Below are 24,504 nucleotides of genomic sequence, written 5' to 3' on the forward strand. Positions count from 1 at the left end.
TCGCCCAACATATTCAAACCTGCTAGCTATATAAACAATTTACTGCTCCTTTTCGAACTACTTGCCCTGTACCAGTGTTTAATCGTTAAATGTAGGTCGCATATAGGGCTGCCTCTTTCATTAGTAGAACATTTAGGTTGTCTTGCAGCTCACCTGTGGTCGTTGATATCAGTGACAGCAGCGCGGATATGTTATTGATGGGATTCATCACTCTCGCCAGCAGTGCATTTCGTTTCTTTTAATGGCGATCTATTCGTTTGTCGGTTAAAAACGGCAAGGGCAGGGTGCGCTGGGCGTAGACCTAACTGTTGCTCCAAGAGGCTGGTAGTCCTTGTCGCAAAAGTCGGGTCTTGGCCTTAATGGACCTGAGAGCACTAAATCTCCGAGAGAGCAGATTCTTTGGGGATTCCTTGTAGCCAGGTCTTCAAGTCAGGATTTCAGCACCATACCTTTAGTAATGACCGAATTTGCACACGCCAAGAGCGCTCATAAATGATTTTTGTTCGTTTGAATAAACTTCTACACCGTATCTTTAATCAAACAACACAGCCATTCCGACGCCAGCTATGAGCAATGCCGGGACAACCCTTCTGCAGTTGTTCTCCGCCAAGTGCGAGTAGAAATAACGCTCCTCTGCTACAAGTTGCTATACGTCAGGGAATGTCTTGAACGCTACGAGGCAGTTGCAGCTCACAACGAATGACCTTAAGAAAGGACTAGCCCTTAAAGACACCGACTAATCTTGTAGGATTAGTTGTACTAAAGTGATTAACCTTGTACGATAACCATCGAATTCATGTATTCGATCGATTCATGTGCTATAAACATCCGCAGATATGTGCGCCGTTAAGTTCGGCGTAATGATGTTGATTACTCATTCAATAAATGTACAAAGTTGCCCAGAAAACTTACATTGTACACAACATATATATTTCCATTGTACGCTGCATATACTTTTTGTAAACGAATTTTTTACAATAATGTTTGATATCCAGAAAATGCTTACAAATGTCCGATTTCGTGTGCCATCACTACAAGTCCGCTATATGTATGTGGTTTGTCCTCTCCGATAGCGAATTTGGCTTCTGTGCAAACTCCGGCTGTGTCAGACAAACCTGAAAGTGTACTTGCATTTGATATATCTACGAATCTGCGGATAATTGGCCGCAATGGCTCGTGCTACAGGAAATACTACAAAATAGCAATAATTATGGTAGAAGCAATATGTAGTGCGAACATATGAAAACGCTATGGCTGGATTCGAGCACTGAATGAGCATATATGTGTTTATCGCAGTCAAATTGTCCATACACACATAAAGATATATGGAAATAAGTACTGAGACATCAACGATCTATAAATTTTTTCATGGTTATCCAGCACGTTTAGATCACTATTCCGCTTAAACTGTAAACATGCGTAAGGCTGTGCCTGAAGTTTAACAAACGTGATTCTGAAAAGTCGACTTCGCCTACTTTGTCTAGATAACTGTACACTTAAGTCAGGGCTTTATTTCAATCCAACCTGCGCTGTCTCTTGTGTGACGTGGTGGCTTGAGATAGTAGAAAATGTTGACCTGTTTGAGCTTACGAGTATGTAAAGAACGAAGCCTGGGCCGCATCGAGAATATTCTTATGTATCGAGAATAAGCTTACCTTGGATACATATTTCTTACACCTCTATTTAAGTGTATTATTCACGCATGCAACATGAGAATTAGGCGCTGTTTAGCGAAAATATATATATCTTTAGCCACATTAGCGCCATTCAAGGAACTTCATTATTAATCTTTACTTACATAGAAACAGGCGGGCCTGTGCATATGATAGTTGCCAATTAGTGATAAAATAATGTTTTATGAATCCAAGGTGTCATTATTGAGAATGCGCGAAGGACACGAAAATAAATTTCCCCTTATTTAAAGCTGATTCGTTGTCACATTGCGCGTCCAGACAACACGCAAAAACAATTGGAGGACGCTTAAGCTTGGCCTTTAAGAGTGGCATGCGATACCGTTATCGAGACTCGTTCGCATCCCATTTTCTTTGAGTAGGCCTCACTACAAAGACCAAGCTTACACTGATCCCCTTAAAGTCGGCTTCACTTTTATACAGAAATGCATTGCTGGGAAGACGTTTTTTCCGGGGCAATATAAGCCGTCATCTTAAAATGTGAAGACCCCAGGACCTTTTTTATTATTTTATTAATTGTTTGCTATTGCCCCGACGCGCGCGCGTGTCCAAAACACTTTAGGCAGGCCAAGTCCCAGTTTGACCTGCCGAGGATGCGAGTGCCTTCTGGATAAGATTTTCACAAGTATCCTACCCGAACGTGCTGCTATTGGTATGGTAGAAATGCTGGCAAAAGGGATTTGTGTTTGAGTTTGCTCGTAACAGAATTATGTTTTCTCGTACATTCAAATCACAGTCCGACGCCACCTCGTCTGTAGGTTGCGGTTAAGTCGCACTTTACCATTTTTCTGACGGATTTCAGTGCGAGAAAATCAATTTTTGTTCACTAACACCTTGCACCACGTGAAGGGCCTGCGCGGTCGGGGTGGTTCGGGATGTTTATCTCCTCCACGGACGCCGAAAACCGCGCCGACACCGACGCCAACGCCGGATTTTCTGCGACACGGGGCTGTTGAGGCTATCGCGTTAATATGTCAACACTAGCTACAGCGGGTATGCTGCGTCGCAATTAAATGTGTCACAAGATGAAGTGCAGCTTAATTTTATGTGCGCGTTTCAACATCAGTTACACATGTTAGCATTCCTTTATTGCGAGCACTAAGTAAGGCGTATCTCTTTAAAGCAGGAAATATGTGCTTTGAAGGTTAGAAAAAAGAATGTGCCGCAGGAGTGAAATATGGCTTCCTAACAAATTGGTTCCTGCGTACCTCAATATTTTGTTGCGTATTCATTCTATACCACCAGCTAAATAATATTTACCTCAAGTCCACATGTTGTCCGAATTCCAGGCAGTCAACATAGCAATGTTTCTTGTTCTTTTACGTTTTCTTACATCGCTAATAATATCAGTACATATATGTTTTTATTTTCCTGCTTTCCACTATCTTTTCCACACGGGAACATTATTTTTCCTGATTTCATAGTGTACTAGCGCCGTCCTCTCTTAGCTTGACTTGACACGACTATTAGCTAGACGAATGTAGAATTTCCTGGCTAATGGTGCCAGTTTGCAATTACTTTTACATAGCATTATGTCGCATTGTCGAGCTATCAACCCGCGTATTACAAGGTGCACTAGGAAGGAAGTTAACAAGTTTGAGAAATTGGAGGAAGTATAAAAAATTGAATGGGAGCAATATCGAAGCCGGCCTACAAGACATCGCCTAGAGCTACGAAAACAACACTACAATGTAGTTACCGTAGTAAACGCCCTTTCATGCCCATGTACTTCTGGGATGTATGCGATATGGATGTTTTTTTTTAGGAAGCAGGGCGAAGCATGACGTCTAACTGCTTTTCAATGTCGGCAGTATTTTAACTCGAATAAATAAGTACGCATGCTCACCATCAATGTCAATACCATGAGTGCTATTAATATAATACATGATGTCTTCTCTGGAAAAGACGTTTTGTTCACGAAATAGAGTAACTGCAAATACAATGTCTACATTTCTATTGCGCAACATGTGATAAAATATTGACACGTCAATCCCAGCCCTGAGAAACTGGATTTCCTGCGAAGTTGTTCAAAACCATCATTACAACTGCGGAATTGAGTAAGCTTTTTGGTAATGGTAGTAATACTAATTTATAGTAATGGTAATGGTAATTCTGGCAGCACGCCGCCGCTGGTCATATTGCAATTTTGTTTCCCTTTGTTGCTACTAGAATTCATGCTGCTCCGCGGGAGCCCTTACTCTGCATTGCCTGCCCATAGCGATGCTGCAACAACAATTAAATGATTTGCTAGGCTGCTTCTTTTTTATATAACACGATAGTGAAGTCCCTCCCCACGCCACAAGCTGCCGTCGCCGCGGCAGCTTGAGCAACAGTAATCTTTCTCGGGAAACGTATGTGAGAAACACTACTTGCTTCGCATTATTTTCAAGATGCGCCTTATTGTTGAAGATGTTTAAATGCTTTTTTTGTGCTTGTTATTTATAGAAACGAATGCCGTGCTGTAGGTTGTATGCGTGATACCAAAGAATGCATGCCCTTATTGCTTCAATCGCTGAACGATACTTTTTCTGTGTGGTCGACGCCGCAAAAAAAGAAAAAAAAAATCCTACAACTAGTGGCTGACAGCGACACTGTAAACGACATCTGTAAGTTCCGCTTGTGCAGTAAAATTGGGAAAAATTATTTAAAAATGGGCAGTTTCGACCGAAAAGCGAAGCAATCACAGTGAAACGGTTAACAGGCATACGAAGGCATTTCCCTCATACACAAGTGGTAAAGGCAAGACAGTCATGGTCTTCGGGAGTACAGTTCCAGTTGTATCAGCGCATTTCACGGGAATTCAGTAACCTTGTAGTGAAGTAGACAACTTTAGAAGCGCAAACACCTTGCATTTAATGAAACTGTCATGAACTGCATAGAAGTTTGAATTAAACCTTTCATTAGGATAAATCATCGGGACTTTCAATAGAAAACGTAATTTTTTTACTGCCTAACAGCTCTAACATATTTAAAGTGTAGCCATCTTATGACAGAATCCAGGTGCTAGCCAAGCACAGCTGTTGAAAATAAGGATTGATCCCGGCACGAATCTCCTTCTACTTGCGAAGTATTGTTCAGTTGATCCGTTTTTCTCGAAAATATTACAGCCGCACTTGTGCACCACCCCCTCCGCATTACCATGTCGCCGTTGTAATGGTGTCGACAATCTTGAACACTGTTAAAACTGCAGAATCACTATGAGTGTTTAATGCGCAGCGCGAGCGTCCACAGTATATGCGTCCAAAGTTCCTCTCGTAGGTGTTAAGTTTTATTAAAGGAAAATATTGAAATAATTATAATGCGAATAGTATTTTAGACATTGTCAAATCAGTATCTTTTCGGTGGTCTAGCTATCGAACTATCCAACTGAAAACCATCTTGGGAGACTTGCTATGTGCTGCTCTTGAAGGAGCACCTTTGAATCAACTTCAATCAATGGTTATGTGCTAAAGCGTGTGTGTTACTATTTAGTGAATCTCTTTGACTACTATTTTGGGTTCGATGTTATGACGGATCTGAACGCGAGCCGTTCCCTTGACCTCTCGTAATTTGTCAGAATCATGTTTTCACCATCAAAAGCACCATTCTGTCCAATCACGTGAGGATAGCTAAGCGGTTTGCTTTCCGAACCATCATGATATTGCACCCTCGGTTACCTAGTATGTGCCGCTGGGTATGCTTCCGTTGTGATGAACCTCTTGGACGCCAACTAGGGTCTCTAGTTGTGCGGCACTTGAGATGTACCATTCTTCACAGTACCCATCCTATAAAAATCATCATCACCTTTAACCCGCCCATGATAAAATCAATTACTAATCAAGTGGACAAAGTGTATGAAGAGCAGAAAAAATAAAGCTTGAAATCGTGCTCATCATTATTTTACCGGTAAAGAACGGTGTTGCCTTTCTTAGATAGTCATCCTTTGCTTGGACAACCTTTGGATTACCTTTGCTTGATTTTTTCGTCACTCTTACAAGGAGGATTTCGAGTTCTCCGGCAGTGGTTAGGAATTCTGTACTGACCTGTACAGTACCTAGAGCAGCCATGCGACCTTTATTCGAATTGTTCATGAACAGGACACATAGGCTGCTTCTGTGACTAGCGATGAAGTTAATAGGCCTTGGAAGACATGTCCCGTGGAAAAGCGGCAGGAGAACATGGAATACTAGTCAGTCTATTCAAATATGGAGCAGATATTATGCTTGAAAAGCTTGCGGCTCTTTATGCAAAGTGGCACACGACGTCAAGTGTACTACAGTGCTGAAACAATGCCAACATTATACAAATCTTAAGGGGAGAGACGTTAGAGAACGGAATAATAATAGACCGATTATTGTGCTATCAGTATTGTATGAAATATTCGCCAAGATAATTTTCACTATAATCAGGCATAACTTGACTTTAATCAACAAAAAGAACAGGCTGGCTCCAGAAAATAATATTCTAGAGTGGATTACGTGGATATCATTACTGCCGTATTTGATAAATCTGCAGTCTGCAATCTGCCTTAGTTTTTTTTTCGCTTGGTTTGCCACGCGGCATAAAATTGTAATGGGGTAAATATAAGCATGCAGGCCCGTTTCATAGAGGTAATGCAACAGCAACTTTTTAAATGTGTTGTCCATAATCAATCTATCATAGTCCTCTACTTGATCACACTTCAATTTCACGCCTTTGAGAACACTTTCTCAAATTGTCTTTGTCCCAGAACACGTCCAATGTAGATGGTGGGCCTCCGCTGTAGATGCAGGAGCAAAGCACTTCGGAGACTGGGCAATGTCTTCGTACGGTTGACCCCAAGCACAAGTGACGGCTTGTATTTCATTGATAATGAAGATGCATTTGATTCGGTAGAGATACTAGCCGTCATGGAGGCATTGCCCAATGAAGGAGTACGTGAAGGATATCCAAAATCAGAAAAGGCGGCTGACTAATGGAGTAGCACAAGAGGAATAAGGATTACAAACAGGGATACGGTGCCTCAGAAAGGCTGGCCAACGTTTCGATCGGAGGACCTATCTTCGTCAAAGGCGGCCTCATCATTCCTCGGCGGGTTAGTTTTAAAGGGTTAGTGGAGTGACGTCACGTCGATGTCGGCTGTGGCTGGCTGTAAAGGGGTAGACTCTGTCTCTCCCTTTGGAGTGAGGAGTGAGCTGGAGTGAGCAAGCTGGAGTGAGCAAACATTGCTGTTTGGGGAACGGCAGTGGGCGGGTGGTTCTGGGGTTTTGCAAGTTCCACCAGGTAGAGAGTTAGGCTACCACTCCAGCCAGTTTGTAATTATAGTTTTTATATTCCCTAAACATTAAGTGATCTTACTAAAGTAGAGCTAAGCTGTACATCAATAAGGCATAAGCAACGAAGTTCTTTTATAACGAATGCTTTACTGCCGTTGTTCTCTATAAAGGAAAGTTTGGCAAGCTCAAGAAGATTATTGCCATTATTGATAGTTTAGGTTCTCCAAATTCTGTCCGGCGTGGAAGAATACGGTAGTCAGTTTGAAGTCGAAATTACTACCTATAAAATCTATTAAAGCAGCACAGCTAAATTAATCCGACAAGGAATCTGCTTTTGAAATGGGCAAATAGGCACGTAGTTGCTTCTAGAAGAGGCACATACCTTGTCAAGTGATAAACAATGTCGCAATGTCCAGTAGTACATACGTTCACATAATCCGTGGTCTTGTTTAGTGTCTTCTCAGCATCAGGGGGGCAGACAGTGTTGCTGTCCTCAGATGCATTGGGGTGTATATCGCAAACCACGTTTCCAAAAAGAAATTCATCCTTGAATAACAGGAAGTTCATTCGTGTTAGATTTATTAGAAGCAGGTTCTGACACAGTCGTCATTTTCCGGTTCTATACTACATTCTGCGCATTCATAATGTTGCTCAATGGAGGGATGGCATGATGAAATCTCAAAACAAGTTTGAGCGAGATTACGCAATGCATAGCACGAAAATATTGACAGATGTACGTAGCACATTTAGTGTATAAAAGCTAACTGAGTGCCCTGACGTAAGCTTCGCTTCACATTAGACGCCAACATATTCGTTGTATAGTGCCACGTGTACTTGTCTTTCTGTCACCGGTGACCGCTTTTACCGGTTAACAAATGTTAACCGTTATCGCTCGGCGCAAGAAGCGCCTGCATGTATCGGAAGTTTCTCGAACGTTATCGATGCTTCTATCCGTTGTATGTTGTCACCGACGCGTATGTAATCTGATTGTAGGAGCGACGCGGATTATCTAGTACTTTCTGGAAGCGATCGTCGTTTCGGCGATTGTCGTCTTCGTCAGTCCTGTAATCATCCTTCGTTACTGCAGCGCCTCGTGGCACTATTTATAAGTATACCGTTTCAAAGGCATCGTTGCCCATCGAGTGAATAAAGATCAAGAGTAGAAAGGGGGAAACTACCACAATGCAAGAAATGTGGGAGGTTGTAGGCGAGCCAAGAAGCATTAGCATAAGCACACAGGGGACAGCACAGGGAGAGGGACGAGAATCAGAGCTGAGCCCAGAGTGGTTTGTTAGTGCTTAAGCGTTTCCTCCTAGCGCCAGGCGACAGCTTTCGAAGACTGGGTGTCTCCGCAACTAAAAGGGAACGTGCTGCCACTTCCTGCTTCGAGAAGAGAGTGGGTGCTACACGTTAGGCTAAATATGATAAATGACCCGACGTGGGAGCTTAGTGGCTATGGCGCCGAGCTCGTGAGCTAGAGGTCGGGCGTTCCAACCCAGCCATGGCGACCGCTTTTATATGCTAGAAATTGCTAAACCGCTGGTACATTTACATTCAGATGTGTGATCGAAAATATTCTGAAGTACCCCACCACGGTGTGCCTCAAAATCAAATTGCAGTTTTGACACGTAAGACTTCAAAATAATTGAAACAAATCATAGACGAATAAAAAGTCAAAGGCCATCAATTGCAGCAGTTGAAGCCCTGTAGTTCTAGTGATGTGTAAATGAAAAAAAAGAATACTAAAGAATGGATAAAATATACGAAAATAACTTTTAAGTATATACAAAATAATAAGGAAATAAAAATGTTACAACAGAATTCATCTCAGGATGACCATCGAGATCAATGCAAATATCAATCGAGAAATGTAGCGACAGAGCATATTCCTGAAATGATGTTGAATAATCACGTGTAGGGAATTAGTTTCGTTGCTTCTGGTTTATGCCACATGCTCCGATAGAGTCCTGCTTTGCTTTGGCACTGGCTTGCCAATGTTTCCCACCAGAATGGAGGCATGACGACTGTATGATGCCCAAGCAGTGACCATGAAATGACAAAGGAATAATATTGATCCAATGACGAAGGCGCGTAACGACGACGGCATTATGACATGATGTGCATTCCTTAATATGAGCGACATAAAACGATGACAGCGTGATAATGACGAAGACAATTGGCGACGATGGCTGACGACAGCGCTTTGACCATGAAACCACGAATCATGAAAAAAAAAACGTTTTCACATTGGTTACAGGTTATTTAGAGAAAATTGTTTGATTATAATAGATAAAGCTGAGTATGACATACTTGCGGATTTACCCATTTAGCCAACGGAAAATGTAGTTCTATGTGTTGCAGAGTTGACAAAAAGTATTTGTGCAGTCTTTGGTGCATTCGAACAGATGAAATAATAGGTGAGTTTCTAGTGTGAGAGGGCTCGTTCTTCGGCAAATCATAGTAAAGTTTATTTGTTTTTTTTTCCTTTCTCTTCTCAGGCAAGCCTTACCCAGCTGCTCAAGAAGAAGCTCTTTACCAACAAGTGCGTGCCCTTCGTCCTTTCCCCAACGAGGCTGTTTAGGTCACGTAATAAAAAGAAAGCTCGCAGATCGAGAAATATTAGTCTAAGTATTCTTTCGCGCCGTGACTGTTTGGTTGGTTTCACCAGTTCGACAAAAATCATGCATCAGGACTCGTATTCCCAAGTGTTGTTTCCAAATGCACTGGTTCCAGTTGACGAGCATGTACCGGTAAATCAACAATTCCTCAAATTGAAATGGCTCAGTGGTAAATCAACGAAATATATAATGAAACATTTATCAGCACTTGTTAATAAAACATTCAGCAACCTTCACCACTCAGCGTACTTTCAATACCATTTGTAAACATTGACCAGCAACATTCCTATGACTTCTCAACAAAACCTTTTGTAAGACTCATGTGGAAAGTAAGTATCTTTATTTAGGTGTGGGTCATCACACTTGCGTTTTGTAAATCTTGTGAACAGCTTTTTCTTTGCAAGTACATTCGGAATGTAGCGGAAAATTCCATTGAAAAAGACCTGTCATGCATCCGAAAATATTTCTTGCTGAGGGTATACGCTCCGGCCGAAGCGTTGAAGCAAATTTGTAGCTATCGATGTTGACGTACTCAAATTTTACGTATATATAAACACGTATATATTAGAGCGCACCTCATGGGCTCCCGTTGCTGCGTTGAGCGTCGGCGTTGTCCTTTGGTGTAACAGAACGAACGAGCACAGCGACGAATGAAAAATCGAACGCCGAGTGTAGTAGGCGATGAAGTACGGCGACAGCGAAGCGAGCGCGAGGAAGTGGTTGCAGCTCAACGAGGTGGCCGAAAGCGGAGGAGGAGGGTATGGCGAAAGCGTTAGAAGAAAAGCGTAGTGCCGCGCTTGATGGGCGACGACCGCTACGAAATGGCGCCAGAGTAGCGCGCCGTCGTCTGTTCGCCGATCGCACGCGGCGAGCGCGTCCAACGATACCATATAGGGAAACAAAGCGCTGCGTGAGTGGAGGCCTGTCTGCAGCTGCTGGTGTGAACTGCGCCCACGCGTAACCCACGTGCTGCCTCTCGCGATCTGCTGTTTAACAAGGCAGTAGCGCCACCGTTCGCTCCGCTTGCAACGTGCGCACCGAGACATTGTCCGCGCAAGCTAGTATATCGCCAAATGAACACCCGTATAGAACTGCGCTTACACTTTGCATTAGGGAGTATCGTAATCATCGGTGAAATAAAAATTCCTAGGAATAGAATGGTTTGGCGTGCCCAAACGTGGTTGGGGATAATTTTCTCGGCCGACGCTGACGCCGGATTTTCTGCGACACGGGGACCTAAACGCTATCGTGTTAAAATGATAAACGAGCCTAACCGTTGACTAAGGTGTCTGCTAGTGGCACGTTTACCTCGGCATTCGTGTACCCTGGTGTAGGGCGGGAAACCGAACTCAGAGGAGCGAGCGAACAGAACTGGCGGGAAACCGTTACTCACAGAGGAGCGGGCTAGGGAGCGAAGGAGGGCGAGGAGGGCGCGATGTGTAGCACCTAGCGGACGGCGAACGAAACGCACCTTACGCGAGGAGGGTGCGATGTGTAGCACCTAGCGGACGGCGAACGAAACGCACCTTACGCGAGGAGGGTGCGATGTGTAGCACCTAGCGGACGGCGAACGAAACGCACCTTACGCGCCCCTCCACCGCTGACGTGCGAGCATGTAAGGAACGCCGGCGCGCAGCTGGCGCGCGCAAGCGAGCGACAGAGGAGGTGCGTGCCGGAACAAGAGAAGCGAGAGAGGCGGGAGAGACGTCACCCCTCCGCTGTTTTAGGCAGGCGTTCAGACGGTGTCAGGTTGTATATAGCTCTAATTAGCTTGTTTTTCTTTTACTTAGTAATGAGCGTGTACCCCTGATTAAGGTGTGGCGTCACTGATGATGTTACTTCTGGTCTTGGAATATCACGGAAGCCTGTTCTGAGGCGGTGGGTACTTAGAGTGTACGATTGTGTGTTTTGGTGTACGGCAATTAGACGTTCCTTAATCGTTTCTAAATATGCCTTACATCTAATTAGCTCTTTACTGCATTAAACATGTGCTCTGATGTCAAATCTATCATCAATCATAAGTAGAACCATCGATATCTACCTCTTTTTATTGTTTTATGATTTACTTTTTATATTCAGAGCCACCTCTGTTATAAACAGGACGTCGGTCCCTAACCAGAAGTTGCTGCGGAATAAACAAGTTTCACTGGGCGCTCGTGCCACTAAAAAAAGATATACATACATAGTACATACATAAATACATACATACATACACACATACATACATATATACATACATGCATGCATATATACATACATACATACATACATACATACATACATACATACATACATACATACATACATGCACAACGCTGCATAGAAGGCTAGCTTGATCAGTTGGAGCACACCGCGACGTTCATGAGTGTAGCTCTGAACCAAACTTCTTCAAAGTCTATTTCGTCTTTGACGATAATTCCAATATGTGCTATGATAAGCTAAAAGCTACTCTGTCAACATGGAGTGATTTGCGCTAGCGGTATCGACATTGTCACTCTCACTGCTCGTCAAAAATAGCTAGATCATGTGTTTTTATTTAAAATTGTACAGTCTAGTTCCATATGACACATAAGTTCACCACTTGCATTTACTGTGACGCGACCAGGCGTGCGCAATCTCTGTGTTTGTTGCATTCATTAGGCGTCTAACGTAAGCCTTATTATCTGCATATATTCTTCAATGTTTCGGTTTAATATTGATAACGTCTATATTCTTTCTCTTCCAGGCCTCTTAAGTGTCATAATTTGTTTACTTACTGTTTAGGTTGAAGTGCTTCGCCACAAACGCCCTGCTCGATTCATGGGCGCTTGCAGAAAAAAAAATATGAATATAAAATCCGAGGACACCTAAGCACTTATAAGTTGTGAATGCGAATCCGTTATTGTCCAACTGGACGCCGCGGACCGGTCCGAGTTTTGCGCTTCGAGTAATGCGGCACAGGGGTACGTGCTGCTCGATTCCGCAAGCAGCCGCAGCCTGGGGTGCCTGAAAGGCGCACGCAGCAGCAAAGCCCAGTGGGGGTGAGCGAGAGAGCTACGGACCGCACGCCGGCGGCCGAGAGCCAGACGGCGGCATCCACACGCGTGCGTCACTGCCTCGTCGAAGATAAGGCTCCTCTGTTTTTCAAAGGTAGCGAAAGGTTTTGATATAGCCGCCGCGCCCTGCGATAGGCCGGTTGACGACACGTGACCTTCTCGCCTTCGCGCCCCGCCCAAAGGATCCAGCAGTGGTCGCTGTGCCGGCGGAATGTACGCGTGTTCTTTGTTTTCGAGAGTGGATTTGGACGATTTTGACAAGCAGAAAGCACTTCACGCGCCTCTGTTGCATTGTTGCAGTAAAGTAGATGTGCTGATGCTTGAGCGGACGCAAGAATTTTGTGTTTGAAATCAACGTTTGCAGCGTGACATGCTTGTATGCCGGGCTGCTGTGCCTTCCGTTGTCGCAACCACGCGGAGGACGGAAAAAAGTTAATTACTCACGGTAACAATATAAGCAGAAGGAAGAAGGAATTTCATGGGGTTTTTACTCTTGCGTGCACTTAGGCTCCATGCCATGCTTCATTGCTCCAGCGGCCATAAGAATTTACAAGCGTAAGAATTTTTATGCCTTGGGCTCCATTGATATAGTCGAACATCAACGAGCTGTTTTTATTCTTGTGTTAGTCAGTGGAGTGCCACAGAACACTGCAGACAATGGTGCTATTTGCCAACTGCTATTCTATCGTACTTTAGGACATGCTTCAAATCCCTTCTTGCCTTTCAAAGAAAAAGTTTGTTCTGCATTCGCGCAATAAAAGCCAATTTCTGAATATGTGTTCCTTCATTCTCCGGCATCTCTACAAAAAACCACTTAACTCAGCTTTTCTGGCTATAGTCTGGTTTTAGAGCCTATAGGTGTAGAACTACCACAAATTTATTCGCAAGTGCATTGGCTAACATTGCAAACATGTCTTTATATCTGCGGGGCTTGCAAAGGTACATGGGTATGGAGGTGGTCGGGGTTGTGAAATGGGGAAGGCTTGGAATAAATGCATTTCTTGAAAAACAGACAGAAATTAATATCGGCGCCTCATAGACACTTGTAGGTGTGCTATATTTCCTAGTTCTTGGAAGGTACTCAGGTTGCTGATAATCCACAGATGCAGTGCAACTTTATCCTAAATAAAGCTATTAGAATACTTTTTAAACACAACAACCTGAAGTTAAAAATACCGTGTAACCGTGGGAATACTGCCGAACTCAGAAAAACGCAATAAAACGGATAATAGCGCATGATATGCACTGCACCCTATTAGAGCACACAGTGCGCAATGGCATTTCTGAAAGTTGTAGTAAGCTCTCAACCTGCCTCTTTTTGCGAACTAGGAAGCAAGCACTGTCAGCTGACCCAAATATAGTATCTACTTCAAGTTACGCTTAATTTCAAAACCTGCAAACAGCCAATGAAATAAAAATGTCCTGTATGCCCACCGCTGTGAAAATCTGTTCAGAAGTATGAGCGGCTTCAGAAACGCACGCGTTTTATTTCAACGTTTAACGTGCTCCGGGCTCATTAAAGTTATTGTCCCTGTCGTTTGAAGTTTCCTGAGCAGTTTAGGCCACAAATGTTAATAAATAACCACTTCAAGCACGCACTGAGTGCGGTTTAAGGCGTCCGCGGATTGCACGGGAACGAGCGGCGCATCGTCTCCTAGCGCTGCTCCTCGGAAGCCTCGAGAGGGCGCGCGTGTAGTTGTCGATACCTTTGAAAAATAGAGGAGCCTTAGTCGAAACCAACCCGTCTCTTCCTGCGGCGTCGCGTCGCCGTATCAGCTCTGTCGAAGCGCGCAAGTGACGTGGATAGCAGACATTGAATATTTAGCTGCCATTTAGCTGATATAGACATCGGCTTTTTCGCTCAATGGTCATTTCATGCTTTAGTATCATAAGGAATGAAATAATTGCTGTAATGGTTACATTTATTTTCTGGTAGTCTGTAGCTACTCATTTCTATAATGCCTCTTCCCCCTGAGGAAAACAGCACTATTTAAACATTGTGTAACTACATGCTAAACACACATAAAAATTATTATTATATACTAAACAAAAATCATAGAATACTTTAAGAAGCATGCGCACAGGCAAGTAATCAATAATTAAAAAAATGACAGCAGATCCACGAGGTGAATGATGATGAGTGGGCGAAGCTCCGGAGGGAATCATCGGATCTCCCGCTTAAGGGGACGCTAGCACAAACGCGTTAGAAACGTGCAGTACTCTCTAGTAAGGGGGAGCGGCCACAGCGTCTTACGCAGCCATTTACACATGCCGGAACGTGCACCGCGTTTGCCGACGCCATCACATGACTGCTGAGAGAGTACACCCCCCGTATTCATAAACGCTCCTCGACTTGAACTTGACTTGCCACCGCTTTGGGCAGCGCGTTCGAAACGCGTTGAAGGTAAGGTGGAGAGGCCACAGTGTCTTACACCAGCTTCTTACACGGGCCGTAACGCGCTAGCACAAACGCGTTAGAAACGCGCTAGAAACGTGGCCTTTCGTTAATGTTGGGTATTTATAGCCGTCGTGGTGCGTTTGTCCATGTCTGCTTCGTGGCGTAGTGGGCTAACGCCGCGCGCTCGGAAGCGAGGGGTCCCTGGTTCGATTCCGCGCTACGGACACAACTTCGGAATTTTTTTCTCATTTTTCTCAGACTGGTTACACACTACTACTACTACTACGACGGGGACGGAACGGGTGCCGCTATAAGGAGCTTCGCCCCTAAAAAGTGGATATCTAATGCGTCATTTGGATAGACAATCTCTGCAAATTCGGAAGTCAAGCAGAATCTTTAACATGGAACATACCAAACGGCGAGCGCAGCATGCCACCAGGCAGCAAGTAGGAAATACTCAATTGCTATTGACAACCCAAAAAATAAATAAGAAGCCGGAAGATGTTTCAACGAGCAACCTCAGACACGAGAAAAAGTAACACGGAAAACCTAAACAAACTGCTGTTTGCAGTTGTTTAGTTGCAAAGCTGAAGTGTAGATACAAGAAATAACACAGCAATTGACGATTGTCAGGTTAGGATAGTCATCCGCAGACACATATTCTGCAATCGTGTGGCAATGGATTTAGAATTTACCATTTCTAGCCAGCATCTAGAACAAAAGTACGAACATGGTTCACGAGAGATAACAGTCATTTTGGACAAGAAGATAATGAGGCGAAAGAAATGTCAATTAGGTTTACCAATGTGATTAGCTTATACAGATACCGTATTCTGCCGTAAAGTGTAGCGGAGGTTTCGATGATGTGGAGAAATAAAATGTGCATGCACAGGACAAAGTGAACGAATGCACGAAGCATTCGAAATGTCAGGAAAATGCTCTTTCTGAGAGTGAATGGGAAAGAGTGATTGTCATAATAATGGTACCGTTTGCTGTTGTGCATATTTACGTAGATTACTAGGTTTGGCCGGAACTTCTAAAAACAGAAGAAAACAAGTAGTATATGAAGGACACAACCGGCTATAAACAAAAACTGTTGATGTACGGATACGGCCGCAGTGAAATGTATAGATAGACTACAGTTAATAAAAAAAAAACAGTCAGTCAATATTTCTGCACAAAACCAGAGGTACACTCAGCAAGGCCTTCCCTGCCTTGGAGGGACTAAGTAAGGCCACAGCACAGTGCATAGGCTTAATAGCTACTGGCTATTGACTGCCAACTTGCCATCTCGTATGCTTGGTCGTTATGTACAAGTCGAATAGCCCCTAATGAATGTGAATGCGACAAAAAGCCTCTATTATACCCCTTTCATAACCGCATAGACGGTGGTCATGTCGCTGTCTTGGATAGCAAGAATGTTATCTTAGAAGATATATATTTGAAAAAACACCATTGAGACTCCGTTAAATTCGACTATTGGTCCAAAGCGAAAGCAAACGTTTGCCACAAAGAAAAACTAGAACCTGGTTTGTCTGGAGAAAAACTCGCTAAACTGTGACAAATATCTCCTAGAAGTACCCTTCGCTATTTTGAAAGCTAGAGAAGACGATGATTTGTGCAAAAATTGGTACTCCAAGCGATCAACAATGTTTGAACAAGACACGTCTCAGGCAAAGGAGAACCTTTCGACAAAAAACTGTCAGCCCTTCCATTGGGGTGAAGATCGAAGACGAGCGAAGCTGTGCTGTGACGTGAATTATGTATTTTCAATTATGACTATTAAGATGTGATGGTGTGATTGGTTATTTCAACTATTAAATAATGTGAGATATATATGATCCGGTGGTTTTCATTTATTTAGTGCCCACAGAGACCACGGCCTTATGGTCGCTACGGTAGACCGCCATAGGGTGTACGACAAAGGTTGGCACGTTCCTCATAAACACGTCACCAACGTCGCGCGCGTTCGGTGTGAACGCGGGCAAAACGCTGCCGCCGTCGACAACAGTTCTGCGCGTTGTTTGTGTGACCGCACACAACCGCTGTCAAAGTGTTGGCTGAGCAAGCGTGCCAGCAGCAGCGAACGAAGGTTCGTGCGGTCTATCGCTTCAACAGAAACTAAGCGGCGAAAGCACAGCGCATACAAAGGTAGGAACCGCGTTGCGGATCGCTTTCAAGATACGGTCCGCGCGACCACCCGGCACCGCGCAAAATACAAGTTGCTTGCAGAGCAGCAGCCGCCACCCCTTCCTCCCGCGCTGCCTTCCCACTGTCCTACTTTCGCGTGGGAGATTTAGTCGCCAGTTCCCCTTGCTCCCGGTCGCAAGATACGCATTTGGTTCCGCAGCTAAACGTCGCCTCCCCTCCATCTCTCCCGTCCCCCCACGGTCTTTCGCGCGACGGAAGAAGTCGCGTTTGCTCTCTGCTGTGCGTTCTGTCCCCGTGAAAGCGCGCGTCCCTCGCGCACTTTCAGTCTCATATACAGCATACGGCCAATGAGAGTTTTTTTTTTTCGGTATCCGGACCCGACCATCGAAGAGCGAGCCCTTAACAGCTTCGCTTTATAAAAACGACTTGGTAGGAGCCACAGTTCCTACCTTAAATATTTCTCGTTTGACTAATGGTTAACAATTTTATTCCATCACTCATGACCACGTCTTCAACTATACTCTTATTATTGTAATAAAATTTCTTTCTCACTTTATATTCTAATTCTCACGCACTCGCCTCTTGAAATTCCGCTCTAGAGCAGTGTCGTTTATCCAACCACGTTCGTAAAAACTGATACTTGAAGGTTTTTAAAAGGCCTAGAGAGAAAATTTCGTTACAGAGAAATTCTCTCGTGCTGTTTTTCTATTGTTACAGAAATTGCTTACCTTAACGATGAACAGTTGATTGAGTTGAAACTGTATTTTCGGACATATCATATCGATATATCGCAGCGACACCTTAAACAGGACGACGGTCAATAAGCCGTTAATTAACATTCATACAGAATTTGGAATATTCAATGCATGAGACGAGAGAGATCAGCTACAGATAGCTTTAAAATTGACAATTTGTGAATGCTTTACGTAATATTTGCTTGCAGCCATCAGCACTTACCTGGCATAGTGACTAATCAGAAATTCGAAATTACTTGATCACTTTACTTGTTTAACTTGAACAGTTAAGACTGCCCAAAAAATTTGCATTTTTAGTATGTACGCTTCCCATTCATTTCTATAGATAAGGTACATATGCATATTTAATGTTTAAATTAAAACACACAATACAAATGTCTATACGACTCGAGGGGTGTTCTCAGGAATACTTCAAACTAAATATGGATAGCTGGCTATAATGGAACATGCCATCAGTGGGTAACATTGCCCCGTATTACCCTGTAGTTGACTATCGACAAATCAGTGAGAGTTGCCAAATGCTTTTTGCGTTTGTTTTCGATACGCAAATTCTAAACTGCACGTTAGCGCCATTTTCTTCAAGCATTTTTACGGACTCTAAATTTACTTGCCATTAAGTCATAAAGTATGCCATCCGAACAGTCAGAAGCTTTCTACGTAAATATTTGCTTTTGTGTTCTAGCTGTGTCATGCTTTGCTTTAGCTCATTCTTATAATTCTTGAATACCAATACATTTAGTCGCGCTACATTGTTTGCGCTTAGTGGAGTTAAAATGACAAGCGTATTTCGACAGCCAGCTTCCGGGTGCTAGTAAACATAATGTAAGAGTATTAAAAATGCTACATAAAGAGATCTGAAATCATGAACAGTGCAAAGGGTAGCCAAAGACGTTAACAAGACAAAAGTGAGTGCTGCCTTCAAACTGTGGTGAGAGTGTTCTATGCACAGAATCTACCTGTATACATGTGGAACTGGAGAGGAACATTTCGCATCACAAGAATTAACAGTAGGTTTCAGAACATATTCCTATACGTATATATATATATATATATATATATATATATATATAACGTTAATGGATTTTTAGAAAAATGAGAAGCACAACTTCGCGGTTACCTTAGGTCTATTTACCCAACAGTTTCGGTGGGTTGACCGACCTTTTCCCTAAAATACAGGTCGGTCCTGTATATATTGTCACGCGGTTGGACGACAAGGTCAACAAGATGACACGGTGGTCTCGATCATGCTCAGAACCGTTCAGTCTGATCCTCTACTTTCTGGTCTTGCATGCACGCTTTTCCCCACAGCACTAGGTGGCATAAAAAATGTAATTGTTGTAGGAGTGATGATCTATTTTTGTTGCTGCTGCCAGACCCGGCGTCTTCTATGCTTTTTGAGTGTTTGATGTGCAATATTACGTATTCCTAAAGATATTTCTACAGGTATGTGGGGACATTCAGAGTAATACAGGTCCCGCTGGAACAAAAGAAAGCTAGCTGACCTTCTTGCCGGCCAGATTACAATTGGCACTTAATTGGCAACATTGAGTTTGAGGTTCGCAGCTTTCGACGAACGTTCAAGTAAATTAGAATCGATGGTAGCTGCCCACACTGACCTAAACCAGCGCGTACAAGATCACGAGCACGCATTCACTCATCTTCAGAAAATGGCGCGTAAATTTTTTTCTAAATACCAAGACCTGGAAAATGGGCTTCGACGTAACAAGTTAGTAATTTATGGTCTTTCTGAACCACCTATCGAAAGCACTGATCAGTGTCTAAATCAATAACTGGTCTTTTGTGAAGTAAGCTCGAAGTCGAATGCAACAACACCGAGCGCTGCCACAGACTTGGAACACGTTCTCCGGACAAAAAAAGGCCTATCATTTTTAGGCTGATAGACTACAAGACCAAGATTGAAATACTAAAAAAACGTGCGTAAACTAAAGGGATCAAGGGTTTTCATTAACGAAGATTTTTGTGTCCGCGTGCGCAAGATTCGTAGCAAGCTTTGGAAGCACTCTCCTAATCTGAGAAAAAATTGCAGCAAGGCCCGATTGCACTACGACTCGCTCATGGTTGATAACATTCGCTACACTAAAGACGAAGCTAAAAAATTCATTCTAAAAACAACCAGAAGTCTCTGCATGAGCAGTTCCAATTTACTCAATCTAACTGCTGACTGACGCTTCTAAATGTAAATTCGCTTAGTCTCGCACCACTGATGACTTTAACTGTATTGTGGATTGGCCCGATACATATTTTGTTTGAGTAAGCGAAACTTTGCTCAGCGATGTTGTTTCCGATGTTGAATTTTTGCCTACTGGCTACAAGGTTCTATGGAGAGACAGGCCGGTTGGGCAAAGTGGTGGTGGGTCGCTCTTTTTTATAAATGACCTCCAATTTTCCGCACTCCCAGAAGTCCAAATATTGAATAAATTCGGTCCAAAGTTAAAATTGGCAGCTTCGTCGTGGTTTTGGGTGCCATATGCCGCCCGCCCAGCACCACGGCGATATCTTTACTACCGTTTGCGAATACATAGTTAAACACAGGCTCTATTGCTGTAAGTTGATACCCTGTAGTGATTTTAATGTCCCGTGTATAAACTGGAGCTCTCTTTCTGTAGCTGGACGTGATAAATTGCTGCGCGAGTCTTTGATTACCTTGGCTATGTCATTTGACATAAGACAGGTTGTCACTGTTCCTACACTCTACTCCATCTTTGATCGTGTCTTTGTGAACAAGCCACTTTTACGTAACGGCTTTGAATGAAAAATAACTGGTGGTCTTACCGATCACAAAGCGGTCTTCGTTACATTTAATCATGGCCATTCACGTCATCGCGCATGATTTCAAAAATGTGTTTAATTTTAACTGTGCAGGTGGCATTGCCATTACTGTTTTACGGGCCACCTCTGTTGATCACTTCTTTACTTCTAGTAATGTCAATACCTTACTTGGGTACTTCTACAACATTTCCCAAGAGGGCATCGTGAAATTTGCTCAAAAAAGCATAAAACGTAACTTTAAACGCTCCTGGTACAACAGGTATATCATCAAAATACGCGATGAGTCAAATGGTTCGCGACCATCGGAACTGCCCGCCAAACTGTCAGCATCATTTTTGGCTAAGTTCACAGAAGTCAACACTAAAAACTAAAATAAACGATGCAAGAGACTTCTATTATAACAATACACAGGTTACTCTCGGGAAAGGTAACTGAGCGATATTTTGGCAAACTATTAAACCTGTATCCCCGCTTTCATCTCTATTTATTATTGACGAACAACCCTGTTGTGCTCCTTGATCCATATCTTAAGGATTTCGCAACTACTTCAAATCTGTTTTTGTCTCTGAAGATGGTAGTAACCCAAGATCCAGAGCACATGAGATGGCACAGCCCATTTCTGATATCCAAGTATCCATAGCCGGGGTTCCTAACTTTCTGCTTAGTATTGACATACCCAAAGGTAGTGGACCTCATTGTATTCTAAATGAATTTTTAAAGACGTACTCGGAATGGGTTGCACCTTACCTAACAAATATTTTTAAAAGAATCGATTGGCTCATGCACTGTTCCTCGCCTCTGGGAAATTGCCATTGTCATCCCGGTATTTATATCTGGCAACAATCAGATGCCTTGTAACTGCAGACCAGTTTCTTTAAGTAACACATGCTCTAAGTTATTCCAGCATATCATTCATAAACATATCAGGAGGTGGTTAGCTGATAATAGCAGCATATCGCAGTGGCAACATGGGATCCGTGCTTGCTACTCAACAGTCACGCAGTTTACCGAATTCGCTAATGACGTTACGTTGGCACTAAACACTTGTGGACAGATAGATGCCATCTCTATAGATTACGCGAAAGCCCCCCCTTTGGCAGAGTCTTTCACAAAACACTTCTCTTTAAACGGCGCTCGAATTTTACCAATGACAAACTACTTGACTGGTGGCCTAGGTATTTGGATTCGACGTGACAGATCGTTTCTTTTCACAACGCTCACTCGTCGTCAGCTACCGTTACTTCAGGTGTTCCCCACCGCTCGATCTGGGGGCCACTATGCTATTCCTTATATATATTAAATATGCGGCTGAATTCATAAGTAACTCCCTCGTCAAACTTCGTATGTATGATGATGAATGTGAGCTTTGTACAAACGTTACTGGCATTGAAGACTAATTCTAGGTAAATAGCGTTCTTGCTTGATTTTGCCACTGGAATAACTCCTGACAAATGTCGATTAATTAAGAAAACAGTATCATGACGTCTTACTAACAAGAAAAAAAGATTGTATTTCTCTTACAGTAGCAGAAACAAATAAATTGAGTGCGTCAACGAATTTAGGAAACCTGGAGTCACTTTCCCGACTAAATTAAAATGGCACAAGCACGTTTACCTCATCTGTTCAAACGCGCTTCGGAGACTTGGTTACGTCAAACGCACGCTGAAAAATTCCACTAAAGAGTGCAAACTCACGGCCTACAAAACGCTAGTTCGACTCATCCTTGAATACTCCTCTATAATTTGGTCTCCTCACTATCAATGCGACATAGATAAACTTCAAGCTGTACAAAAAAAATAGCGACACTATTTATATACGGCAGGTAGGATCGCCATCCCTCAACCTCCTCGCATGCTCAGCTATTATCCCTATACAGTCGCTGGCTCAGACACGCACATGGGATCGTCTTATCATGCTTAACAAAACTGTCAGTTCTTCTGTTCATGTCTGCGTGCCCATACCTTTCGTCACCAGCTCAGTGCGCAGAACCAGGCGCACAGATTCAATTAACATTGTCCCGCTCAGATCGCAAATGAACTGCTTTAAGTTTTCTTTCCTGCCGTCAACAATTGAATTGTGGAACAAGCTTGATGGACCCGTTAGAAGACGGCCCACTGAACAATTTTCTGCAGAAGGGTTAAAATATATATCGTGCTTGTATGTGTTAGCATTTTAAATTTTTATCTGCATTCTGTAAACCTGTTTTACCGCTTCTGTCGGACCAATTAACCCGTTACATGCTTCAAACGTGTTCTTGTATCTTGAAAGTGTTCTATTGACGCATCCCTGCTTTGTCTCGTAAGGAGACATCAGTATTTGTAAATAATATATATATATATATATATATATATATATATATAGAGAGAGAGAGAGAGAGAGGATAGAGATATAGAGAGAAATTCACTGCCCTCTTTCGCTTACTCGGAAAAGAGCAATTTCTTACAATTATAGAGTTCCGCATGGTTTGCTGACACGCGGGATTTCTTCCGACGCCTTTGTCAGCCTGTTGCGTTGTTCACTTAGATACTGTATTTACGCCTATTTATTTATGTAAAGATTGCGTCGGCATGCACCGATTGGGCAAGTGCAGCCAACCGAACTCACCCCATTAATCATGGCGCCAATGTAGAGGAGAAGATCCTCGGATGTATTAAACGCACTGGCATATTTTTTGCTCACCACAATGCACACTTCCACTCGAAACAGATCAGGTGGTTTTTGCTCCACTCCTCTCTTTTCTGCAAAATTGCCTTAGAATGAAGTACATTGACACCATGCCAGAAGATACGATTTATAGTTTAGATATCTTCATGCCCATGTCGACTTCGCAACGAAATCTTTAAGTAGTTTTCAGCGTTAAATGTTGATAGTGTTCGCATTGTTAATTATTGTTGCCTTTACTTTTTAATAAAATGTGATATTTACATGCACTAATATTCGACAGCGTTATATCATCAATAATATATGGATATTGTCTGCATTCCTGAGTCACTTTCTTTGTTCGCTATGCTAACCATGTTTTGGCCGCAACAACAAACAGTGAAATTAGAAAACTACTTTTAGTGGGATCACACATAATTCGTGTAATTTCTAAAACTCGTTATCTTGTTCACACTTGTGATCTCTTTAAGAAATGTAACGTTATTACTATGGAATCCTGATAGTTTAGGTATTTCTGTTTCTACTAATTTCGTATCTATAAAAATACACAATTTATCGGACCTCACCGGATTCATAAAACAATAAATCATGTCCATAACACCCGAAAACAGTAGCAGTGGCATCCGGAACAGCTTAGTCTGAGTTATGGCAATCAAATCGTAAATGTTTGCGTACATACAAAGGATATCAGTTACTGAAACAGCGTATTCATTTAAATGCAGTGAAATTTAGAGAATCACACAATATGTTTGTGTAAAATGTACTAGTTGTTAGAACGAAAAAGTTAGGTGAGCTCAGTATTCATTTTTGTGTGGTGGGTAATGCCGGTGTGCTACCATGTGATCGCCATCAAATGTCAGACACAGAACAGCAAATAACTGACGCTGCGTTGGAGCTCACATTTTGCTCCCCCCTGAAACGTAATTATAAAAAAAAACTTATAGCGTTGTGAACGTTACCATGCGTCTCACCCCCTCGTTTAGGCAATACTTGCATTGCGAGGTTTATTTTAGCCAGTAATCTACAATTTTTGTTTCTAATGCCGCGTTCTATCGGCTCCGTGCAGAAATAAGCTGGTGGTTTATACGGCGGCGGACGTGAAAGCCGATGGCACATCCGGTATTATATGTTAATGAAGGAGGAGGCTGTAACGCAGCCCTCAGAGGTTGTT

At 42.9% G+C, this 24,504-nt stretch overlaps 1 protein-coding gene across 6 annotated transcripts in view; it reads right to left on the bottom strand.

Annotated features, from left to right (window-relative positions):
• The window catches only part of LOC119463673 (venom metalloproteinase antarease-like TtrivMP_A), a 206,060-nt gene that overhangs the window by 163,811 nt on the left and 17,745 nt on the right, over positions 1-24,504 (bottom strand). For 2 of the 6 annotated variants that reach the window (XM_049655576.1, XM_049655580.1), the window contains exons 5-9: positions 23,277-23,410; positions 17,856-17,927; positions 7,308-7,471; positions 3,538-3,587; positions 1,007-1,115 (exon numbers count right to left, since the gene is read on the bottom strand). In XM_049655576.1, the coding sequence (XP_049511533.1) occupies positions 1,007-1,115; positions 3,538-3,587; positions 7,308-7,471; positions 17,856-17,927; positions 23,277-23,410 (529 nt within the window). The remainder of the gene's footprint in view (positions 1-1,006; positions 1,116-3,537; positions 3,588-7,307; positions 7,472-17,855; positions 17,928-23,276; positions 23,411-24,504) is intronic. The other 4 variants (XM_049655577.1, XM_049655581.1, XM_049655579.1 and 1 more) reach the window with 3 other exon arrangements.

This window comes from Dermacentor silvarum, chromosome 9 (assembly GCF_013339745.2).
Source record: "Dermacentor silvarum isolate Dsil-2018 chromosome 9, BIME_Dsil_1.4, whole genome shotgun sequence".
Classification (NCBI taxonomy): domain Eukaryota; kingdom Metazoa; phylum Arthropoda; class Arachnida; order Ixodida; family Ixodidae; genus Dermacentor; species Dermacentor silvarum.